Consider the following 9810-nt stretch of genomic DNA (forward strand, 5'->3'; position numbering starts at 1 on the left):
TAATGTGACGATTGCAGGAAAGCGTTTGAACTCTAAATGCTCAGAAATGGTTCGAAATATCGATTCAGGTCGCAAGTTGTCGTGCGAATAAGTTTCTAAACAAATTCATCTCTTTCAAAGTGGTCACGAGTAGTGGTGACGTAACTTTGTGATCGCTGCCAGCTCGCTGTTGGCCTTTTTTGCTCAAATTTACTTTATAATGCTTTCTTCTTGCGGGAAACTCGTGGAATATCAGGCAGGGCAGCCACGACAAGCAGTTGGAGTAGAATAAGGGCTGAGCAGCGAGGTTTCATGGGATGCGAGATGGCTTGGCGCTTCTTTGTGAGAAGATGTGGAGCTTGTGGAGGATCCATCCTCATCATCCTCGGGATATTCTTCATCATCCTACGACTTGGAGGAGATTATCAAGCATCGAGGACAATATCCGTCTATGACGTAAAACTACGCTCATCGCTGCAGGAGTGCTTGGGCGGACTTGGGGGGGAGGAGATGAGAAAGAAGATGAGGATGTCGTCTGTAGTCGCATCTCCCGACCAGCTGGTGGTGCTGTTGTCGAAGTATTTCCCGGGATGTTTCAAAAATCGTTCAAAGAAATTCATCGTTGATTTGATGAACGCGATTGCGGCGGCGCTCGAAGAGCCGGGAAAGGAAAAAGAAGATTTTGATTTTGAAAGTCCGTGGGGAAATCGAAGCCATCGGAACGGAAACAGAAGCTCCTTGTGTCCGGAGCAGTCTCCGCTTTTGCAAGGACCATTCCATATTGCTCTGGACAGTGAGTAATTGTGGAAAACAATTATCTTTCCTAAATCTTTATCACGTTTTAATTTTAATCGCAGTAAATCAGAAATGAAAGTTTCTTAAATCTAGAACTTTCCACCGCGCAGCAAACTTCATTCATGACGTAAAAGTCAAAATACAAGAATAGGAGAGACAATTAGAATATAGCAAAGCGGTTATTCCGATATCACGTGTTTCAAATAAGACTTCGGTATAACCGTTGAAAGGTAGAAACGAGTTGGACACGACGCACTTTCCTGGGCAAGAATCTCGTCCAAAGCTAATGCCAGCATTAAGGCATTTATGTGGTCACCCTTCGTGTGATTTCTATGGCGTTTCACTTTCAGACAAAGGCGAAATATCGAGCGGAGAGCTTCGATGGAACTGGCCACCCACGTTGGAGGAGGTTGCTCTCGAATATCAAATCGATCTCGAACTGGGAGGGATTTATAACGGGCCTCCCGATTGCACTTGCAGGGGGGCTTCCGCTGTTATTGTTCCATACCGCGACAGAGCCGAGCATTTAAGGTAAATTGACCATGATATTATTTCTTTGCGTGAAGCATGTTGGGCATCTTGCTTGCTTTCAGTAAACTGCAGCAGCAACGTGACCTTGAACTCAACAAGGAGCAAACGTTTTGACGGGATAGCTTTTCGTGTCTTTACCTCAAGTATTGTTTCAGATTTTTTCTGCATTACACGCATGAGTTGCTCAGAAGACAACAGCTTTGTTACGTCATAATTGTAGTTGAACAAGACGATGACAAGACTTTTAACAAAGGTAAAACGAGGCAAGGAAGAATGTTGTTGTAACACGCTGGAAATTAGAGACAACAAACTAAACATTTCTAAAATCGGTTAAACACCAACGGTGGTCGTGTAAAGAACTAAAAGCAAGGGTTTGTAGGACAGGTGATGAACTCAGCGTTTCAGTATTCCAAGAATCTCACATTCGCAGATGGAAGCAAGATAGATTGTTTCATCTTTCATGACGTCGACATTCTATCAGAAGACGACCGCGTAATTTACACCTGTCGAGGTATTCCAACGCGTGAAGCTTTCGAATGTCTATTAACCGTGATATTCATCCGCTCTTTGTTTTCTCCACAGACGGAAAAACTCTGAACCACATTGCGCCCTACATCGACAAATATGAATATAGGTTCTGCTGCGGGGTCACGGTGGGAGCCGCGATGGGGTACACCAGGGAACAATTCGAAGAGTTGAATGGATACTCGAACGAGTACGCGGTAGGAAAATTTTTCATCGGTCTTATTCTGAGATAATTGGGGGTTAGAACGATGCTGGGTTGATTCAGGATTGAGATTTATCGAAACTGGAACAAATCAAACAGTTTGAACCCCTATAATGGTCCAACTTGGCTCGGTGCTTTTGTTTTTTTTTTGAAAACCTGTGATACGTCATCGACAATCGCTTCGCTGTTGCGTTAGAAAGCTTGGTTTACGTCTTGCTTGGAGCCTGGACGGATCGTCGGGTTCGATTGGGCGTGTCCATGTTGGCTTGAGAGCATTCAAGAGTTGTATTGTTTCTAGTTTTCATACAATTATAAACTTATGAATAGGACAGCTGCATGAGTAAGCGCTTTCAGAGGCAAACAAGACGCGCGCACGGTCGGTGCTCAATACTACGTCACAACATTCCAACGAAGTTACGCCCAATGCGCTGGAATAAGAAAAGTCGATATTTTAAAGATTAAGATTCAATTTGTTGTAACTATGAAACAAGACTGAATGTGATTTTCACCTTTGAGCGATAAATATAAAAAGCCTGAGATAAAATGAATAATCGAAGATGGAAGAATAATGACGCGATGCTTGTTCCATTGTGTTGTTTATGACGCGCAGGGCTGGGGCGGTGAGGATGACGACATGAATGAACGGATCAAGCTGAAAGGATTCGAGATCTGGAGGTCAGAGAGGAACTACACCAGGTGCTGCTTGTTCATTTTGCTTGTCTTGTTGTTCCAGAATTCCCGTCGTCAGAAAGCGGAACGCGACGAACAAATGTTTGCACAAGGGATAACCGCAACTTTCACTCAAACAAAACTTTTGTTGGCGTCATTTAATATCTTGTCAATTCGTTGAGCAAGCACCTTCTATTTAAACCCATTTTGGACAGCACCTATGTACCCATTTGACGTCATACTATACCTTACTGCTCTTGTTGTTTGTGTAAGGATCGCTTATGCTGAACCACGTGATCTGTTTTGCTGGGCGATACGTCACAATGATGGAATACTGTTTGCTTTAAAACTTTTATTTCAAATTCCTCTCAAAATAGAAAATAAAGTTGAACCAAACTTAAAAGAACTTAATAAGAGTCTTCATTAAATTTAACCTCCCGCTTGGAACTGTTTTTAAAAGTAAAGAAATCCCTCATCGAACGAGTCTTTTGTGAAGACGTGTGTTGCTTAACTTTTATGTTTCCGCTTTTGCTTCAAACAAAGTTACTTTTGCGCTTAACTGCAAACTATGAGGTTTTTAACGTCGTCACAGATATTTTATCAACAAAATCTTCACTCACTAAAACATTTCTAATCATTTTCCCAGGTTCAAAATGGTCCGGCACAATGGAGATAAAGGAAATCCCCCAAACGATAACCGATTGGAATTGCTGAAGCAAGCGGAGAAGCGACAACCTCGCGATGGACTGAACTCGCTGCGGACGTTTATTACGTCAGTAGTACGTCATCCAAGCCACACTAGATTGAAAGTACGAACCAATTTAACTAACGAAGAGCTGAGATCAATGCTGGTCTGACTTCTTTCAAGTTTTGTCGAAGATGTCGACCTGCTTATCGCCTTGATGACGTTGAACCACAAGTTTTAAATCAGCCTGGGGTAGTCGCATAAATGACGTCATGGTTAAAAACAACGTTGTGTTTATGAATTCAGTTTCAATGTTGCTTGCGTCACATGGATTCGCATCTTTGCATGTCTCCTATATGTGCAAATGATGGCTCCACAGTTCCAGCTTGCGGTGTTTTATTCTTTAATGTTCTACCTCAGCAACTTTGCGCATGAACATTGCGTAAAAGAGCATCTTTTTGCTGCCATGAAAGACGCGTAATAAATCTCTGATGACGCACGATGGGTAAATCGACACAGATCCACGGCTACAACAAAGTGTGACGTAATCGTGCGTGAACCCAAACATGTTCACAGGATGACGCTCGCGAGCGCATTTTTCATTTCATTCAAAAAGAAGATTATAGAAGATGACTGCAATATCCGGAAGAAAATGACGCAACAAAGTCCATTATGATGGCTGTGAATTAGATGAGGTCTTTTAAGTTTAGAAGCATTTGCTCATATTGTCGAGCGCAGCAACTTCACCCTCACGCATTGCCTTGTAACTTGTCAACAGAATTTGTTCTTACTTCAACCAATTACGTCATCATGCAAACTATATCTGTTGGTCAATGCCGAAATGTTTCTATCGTGCAGATTTTAATTTGGTCCGTAATAAAACTTTGCACAAAAGTATCAACGCCTGTTACGAAAGCACAGGTTTGTTACGTAAAAGTGTGGGCATCGCCAATTACGTCTTTAACCGACAATGAGTGTTAGCGTAAGGCGCGTGCAGGTTGTTCATCGAATTTTATTGGTCAAAAAATTGCGTAATAGCAGAAGTTTCTTCGATGCTTTACGTCAGCAAGAAATCCTCCCAAACTTTAAAACGTCGTTTACGACAACGGCACAAAGCAATTACGTCATGCGACCACAATCGCTTACTTAAAAACTGGTCTACATCAGCACTTGAACGAAAAATAACTTTATTTTTCCCGCGAGAGCTTTCAAGTCGTTATAGAATTTAGAAGAATGCAGTTTGTTACGGCACGTAATCGTTTTTGATTGGCCCCGCTGTTTTCTGTTGCATTCGTCAAACACATAGATATCTTAGGTTAAACGAAGATACAATTGACGTCATTATTTCACGGTTAGATGATTTAATCCAAGCATTGGGAGTCGGAAGTTGGATAAAATCTTCTTCTCTTGCACTGGAAACAACGCATTTCGCCCATTCTATTGTGTAAATTATTTATGGAAACCCTTGCGCATAAAAGCGATTAAACCAGTGCGTGGCTGTGACTGCCTTGATGGGCGAAACAGGTGTCGGCTTTCGATAATAATGCAGTTGGTGCGTTTAAAGACGTTTCCCCACTTCCGGGTTCAATGCGCAGTTTTCAAGCTCTTTTTGTTGATTATAACGTCACACCTAAGTTAAGAACTTTAATATTAATACTGAGAAATAATCAATACGTATTTTTACAAGAATTGAAGAAGCGCACGATGCCCCACGACGGCGATTTTTGCATGACTAGCTTTTATGGAGATCACGTGACCGATAATGGCAAATGGTGGAGTGCTTCCAAATATGTTGGCGATTAATTATTAACCGCCATGTTGAGATATTAACACAAAGCTAAGCAGTTCACTTGCGGTCATGAATGTGGCGTGGTAGGAAGCACGTGACTGGTTATTTACTCGCCAGATGCTGGAACAGAGATGACTCGAGGTCACCAGACGGAACACAAGCAACCGAGGTTACCTTCGGTCAGGGCGAAGTGGCGTGATAGTCGCCTATAAATCTGGAGGACTACAGAGTTTATCAGATCGTTGCTTGGCAGTTTTCGCTTCAGTTGTAGACATCGCTGAGTCGGTTGTAGCAGCAAGTAACAGACAAAAGTTCTAAAATGCCCCCAGAAACTTACAGCGGACCGAGGTTGATTAGCGCGTCCCTGCCACGTGCAATTCCAGAACGTAAGAAAGGAAGTGACGACAGTCAAGCGTCACCAACGTCGAAAAAACGCCAAAGGAATTCGCCAAAATCTTCGAATCTGAGGCGATCACCGAAAACTCAGATTAAACCTACGATTACGTCATCAAGAAAGGGTGAGTTTACCGCTTTGTCGTGCTCTTTTCTTATTGGTCGACTTCTTGTACTTTCAAGCTTTTAGAAAAGCTGATGTCTGCATTATTTTGTCAAAAAATTTGAATCTGAATTTATGGTTTTACAGACGATTCTGTTGCGAGATACGATCGCGATTTCTTGCTTTCGCGTCAATTCTCGTCACTTTCGACCCGGCCTCCCGTGTTACCCCCCATCCCTGGAGTGACGGTTCCAAGAACAAAGGAGATACCGCCCAGTCTTAAAGTTAAACTGGAGAAGAAAGGTACGTTGCATTGATGCCAGGATGTGTTGCTGCAGTAAAAGCATATTTCAATAAATATCTTTAAGCATTCGCTCTCGGGTATTCATCTGAGCACCTTTGCCTATTAGTCACCTTTCGTATTTCGCCTTGCAGGCGTTCGTATCAAGGATGACGTCATGAGTGCAATACCATTGTTCAGCCCACTTACGGCAACCAGCCGAAACCAAACGTCGATGACTCATAAACACGTTATTTCACGTCACAAAGATGATGAGGCAGCTTGGAAGTCATGCATGTACCACGTGATGTGAATTTCGTTTTGATGATGCGAAGAATTGGTCACGCATCAGTAACGGAATCACTGGAGCGGAACGTGGTGACGTAGTTGTCCCGGAAACAGATTTTGAGATGAGGTGTCATCGGACTACAGAGGAAATAACTTCCCTTGTCATTGTTTGCACAGAATTACTGCTTGAAATTATTCAAAGTGTTTACACTCGCATTGAGAAAGCGTCACACGCGGTGTTAAAACGTCAAAGTTTTTTTCATGGAATTAAGTTTGCTGTTTTTTTGGCTTATTATTATACGTATTTATTTACTATTATTTTCTGTTTATTTCTTCTCAGATTTTCCTTTTAACTTGTTTGAAAACAACCTTCGTAAGCGTCATGTGACGTATAAATCGTCCATTGTGTTTACGTGGGTGCTAAAGTTAAAATAAAATATCGCCTTATTATGCGCTGAAGTGAGTTTAATCATCCGTAGCGGCGGTCGTCGACAAATTTTCCCTCAATTGTTCTTCTGCGTCTTTCCACTGTGGCTTCAGGAACACCTTGAACAGAGCCCTACATGAAGGTTTCTTAATACTTTTGTAGTGTCATTTGCTGTTTTACCTCCACGTAGACGACGGTGATTATGATGGCAAGAAAGACGGCCAGTATTGCGATATAAAGGTTGACCGGTCTTCCCATGAACCTGGATGACACGCGGTTCTCCAATCGTTCCAACGACCTCCGGCCTCGTTCTTGGAACTTGCCTGGATAACGTAAAACACACAACGGTTCAAGTTATGTGAAGCTCGTTCAGCGTTTTCACATTTTCCAAGCAAATGTTTGAGGCCAGTTTCCAACTACGCAAAATTATCCAACTGCTACAAAACTTAAATACGCAATAAATCACCCCCAAATGTTTAATCCTTACCCCAAGCCCCTTCTTGCATTCTACGAGCCAGGGGTATCTTGCTAAAGTGGGAGTGTCTTCTCTCTTTGGGTCGGTCCTCACCCGTTCTTTCCACGTCACTATCGTCTGCCGTTCTGGTTTCCATCTTTTCCTCTGCTCTTTAGTATTATCTTGATGCAATCCACCACCTTAGCGACAACTTCAGAGGCGGCAAGTCATTCCTGCTGTAATCCTGAGCTTCCCAAAAATGATTTTAACCTCGGTGTTATTCACCGCCACTTTCGCGAAAAGTTTGACAGCTTTGAACAAACTTACACATTACAGGAACAAGCTCAATTAAAAAATTTTAATAATTTTTAAACACCCGCTCTATGACGTAAAAATACAATTGTTGAAAAATAATTAATCGTTTGCAATTTTCAAGCCCAATCGCAGGAGAAATGCCATACAACTCGCCAGGGTCATCTTGGCATTGTCACACTTAACACCACTTTTAAGCCATTTCATCATATTTGATATATTCCGCGCGTCTGGAATCGGAAAATGGGATTAGTTTTATGACAAAATACAATGGCCGACCTTCACCAAGAATATAAACAGGCGCAAAAGTAATTTGCTTGTAAACCTTACCGGTCACACTTTATATGCTTCTAGGATTTAGGACAAGCCGCTGTATGCTGACATATACCACAAATCACAAGACTCAATTTGGCAAGGGCAAGTTGCACCAAGTTTCAGTTCTGCAACCCGGTATCGAGTGATAAGTAGGGCCCGCAAAAGTCAATAAAGTCAAAAATTTTTTAGGACCTCGTCTGACCACGAAACAAAGAAAAAAATTGTTTTCAGCACCTTGGGGAGTGTTACTAAGAAGTTTATAGGTCAAAATAAAGTCAAAATTTACAATAAAGTCAAAATTTTTAATAAAGTCAAAATTTGTCAAAATATGGCTTTTCTCAAAGTTTTTGTGATTCTTGAGAGTAATTTTTGTAAAAATCCTCGTGGAAGCATTGTAAATCAGGAACTGCGACACAATTAAACCATATTAACCCATAAAAGCAGGAAATAAGTCACAATGCCCACTTGGATCAGCAGTAAATTTTATCGCAAAATGTCCATTGTTTATTCATTGTTACGTATTTAAATAATTCCTATAAAACAGTTCGTCTTCATAAACGTGGTCTTTTCGAAGATCAACAGTTTGGATTTTAGGAATAGCCTACTGACATTCTGTAATACAAAAATGCCTAAGCAAGCTAAATCTACTTCAGCAAAAGTTAGACAACTCCCGAGGGTGATTTAAGGTGCAAATTTTGCGAGGTTATAGTGAAGTGCGATAAAAAGTATTTTGTTGAAAGCCACAGGAAAAGTAAACGCCATCAAGCTGGATTGGAGCAACAACAAGCATCGCAATCAATGCAAACTTTTATTGAACAAGCCCCAACGAAGAAATTTACTGACAATGTAGTTTCCGCATTTTTATCCGCTGACATTCCTCTACATTATAAGCTTAATCATCCAGCTTTAAAATCCTTGTTTGCCACTACAGGAAAGAATTTGCCTTCTGAGACTGCTGCTCGAGCTAGCGTTGCCACGCTAGCAAGGCAAAAAGAAAATGAAATCCGTGATTTGGTACAGTATATGATAAAAAAATTTTCATGGTCGTAGATGAGGCGGATGTGGCTGGGCAAAAGTACATCAACGTGCTTGTAGGAAGTTTGGAAACTCCAACTCAAACCTTCCTGATTGATTGTCTTGCTCGTGATGGTAGCATTAACAACAGCAGCATTATTCACATTGTCGACGATGTCTTGCGACAACTTGGTACTAAGCGTGAACATTTTTCTTTGCTTTTGACGGATGCTGCGAGATACATGACTCTTGCCGGTAGGACACTCAAGGAATTTTATCCCTGTCTACTTCACGTCACTTGCTTAGCACACTTACTGCACAACTGCGCAATGCGAGTGCGTGCTTACTTCAAAAACGTAGACGCAGTGGTAGCAACAGTAAAGGCGGCAACAGTTAAAAACAAAGACCGGTCTAAAGATTTTCGTGATGCCGGCTTACCGTCGCCTCCGTTACCTGTGATTACGAGATGGGCAACCTGGCTTAGAGCTGCTTTTTAGTATAGTGAGCACCTTCCTGCTGTTCGTGCCATTGTAAACAACTGGACAAGCGGCGGAATTTTGGTCACCAGGGCAAAAGAGGCTATAAACGAAGATCAGATAGCATCAGACCTGGTCCTTCTCTCAAACTATCAGTCGCTTACAAACAACGTCGAACTCTTGGAAGCTAGTGACTGCAGCATGGAAGAAGCGTTCAAGTTAATAAAAAACATGCAGTTTCACGAGGATCCCTGTTCAATTCGAGATTACATCGAGCAACGGTTAGCCAATTCAGATGTGGAAACAATAATGTACTGTTCAAACTCGAGCATTCCTCCAGCCACTTATGCGTTACTGCAAAAAGCTCAGCCAACATCAGCTACAGTTGAACGCTCATTTTCTATGCTGAAAAAGCTATTGAGAAAAGACAGAAATTTCAAGCCTGAAAATGTTAAAAATTACATGATGCTGTATTACAATAAATAAGTTGAAACACTTTTCTGTAGTGATTTCTTTAAAGCCGCGTGAAGGGGGTCACATTACTTCTTCCCTGTTTAATTTGCTGTTTATTAG

General features: G+C 41.7%; 3 protein-coding genes across 3 annotated transcripts; 2 read left to right on the plus strand and 1 right to left on the minus strand.

Moving 5' to 3' along the window:
- The first annotated feature begins 126 nt into the window (after positions 1-126).
- LOC143465619 (beta-1,4-galactosyltransferase 2-like) lies at positions 127-4297 on the plus strand. The gene is made up of 7 exons (XM_076964007.1): positions 127-772; positions 1125-1305; positions 1461-1558; positions 1685-1816; positions 1888-2027; positions 2643-2728; positions 3348-4297. The coding sequence occupies exons 1-7, from the start codon at positions 292-294 to the stop codon at positions 3556-3558; spliced, it is 1329 nt and encodes a 442-aa protein (XP_076820122.1). The 5' UTR covers positions 127-291; the 3' UTR covers positions 3559-4297.
- Positions 4298-5397: 1100 nt separating this feature from the next.
- On the plus strand, positions 5398-6689 carry LOC143465970 (uncharacterized). Its single transcript, XM_076964526.1, has 3 exons — positions 5398-5693; positions 5819-5974; positions 6107-6689. The coding sequence occupies exons 1-3, from the start codon at positions 5495-5497 to the stop codon at positions 6262-6264; spliced, it is 513 nt and encodes a 170-aa protein (XP_076820641.1). The 5' UTR covers positions 5398-5494; the 3' UTR covers positions 6265-6689.
- LOC143465971 (uncharacterized) lies at positions 6648-7463 on the minus strand. The gene is made up of 3 exons (XM_076964527.1): positions 7154-7463; positions 6847-6989; positions 6648-6785 (listed from the first exon to the last, which is right to left on the minus strand). The coding sequence occupies exons 1-3, from the start codon at positions 7275-7277 to the stop codon at positions 6705-6707; spliced, it is 348 nt and encodes a 115-aa protein (XP_076820642.1). The 5' UTR covers positions 7278-7463; the 3' UTR covers positions 6648-6704.
- Positions 7464-9810: the final 2347 nt, after the last annotated feature.

This window comes from Clavelina lepadiformis, chromosome 7 (genome assembly GCF_947623445.1).
Source record: "Clavelina lepadiformis chromosome 7, kaClaLepa1.1, whole genome shotgun sequence".
Taxonomy (NCBI): Eukaryota; Metazoa; Chordata; class Ascidiacea; order Aplousobranchia; family Clavelinidae; genus Clavelina; species Clavelina lepadiformis.

Coding starts and splice junctions, on each gene's coding strand:
- LOC143465619 (XM_076964007.1), top strand. CDS start 292: ATGGGATGCGAGATGGCTTGGCGCTTCTTTGTGAGAAGATGTGGAGCT. Junction 773..1,124: donor ATTCCATATTGCTCTGGACA/GTGAGTAATTGT, acceptor TTTCACTTTCAG/ACAAAGGCGAAATATCGAGC. Junction 1,306..1,460: donor GACAGAGCCGAGCATTTAAG/GTAAATTGACCA, acceptor GTATTGTTTCAG/ATTTTTTCTGCATTACACGC.
- LOC143465970 (XM_076964526.1), top strand. CDS start 5,495: ATGCCCCCAGAAACTTACAGCGGACCGAGGTTGATTAGCGCGTCCCTG. Junction 5,694..5,818: donor GATTACGTCATCAAGAAAGG/GTGAGTTTACCG, acceptor ATGGTTTTACAG/ACGATTCTGTTGCGAGATAC. Junction 5,975..6,106: donor AGTTAAACTGGAGAAGAAAG/GTACGTTGCATT, acceptor TTCGCCTTGCAG/GCGTTCGTATCAAGGATGAC.
- LOC143465971 (XM_076964527.1), bottom strand. CDS start 7,277: ATGGAAACCAGAACGGCAGACGATAGTGACGTGGAAAGAACGGGTGAG. Junction 6,990..7,153: donor AATGCAAGAAGGGGCTTGGG/GTAAGGATTAAA, acceptor TACGTTATCCAG/GCAAGTTCCAAGAACGAGGC. Junction 6,786..6,846: donor TCACCGTCGTCTACGTGGAG/GTAAAACAGCAA, acceptor GCTCTGTTCAAG/GTGTTCCTGAAGCCACAGTG.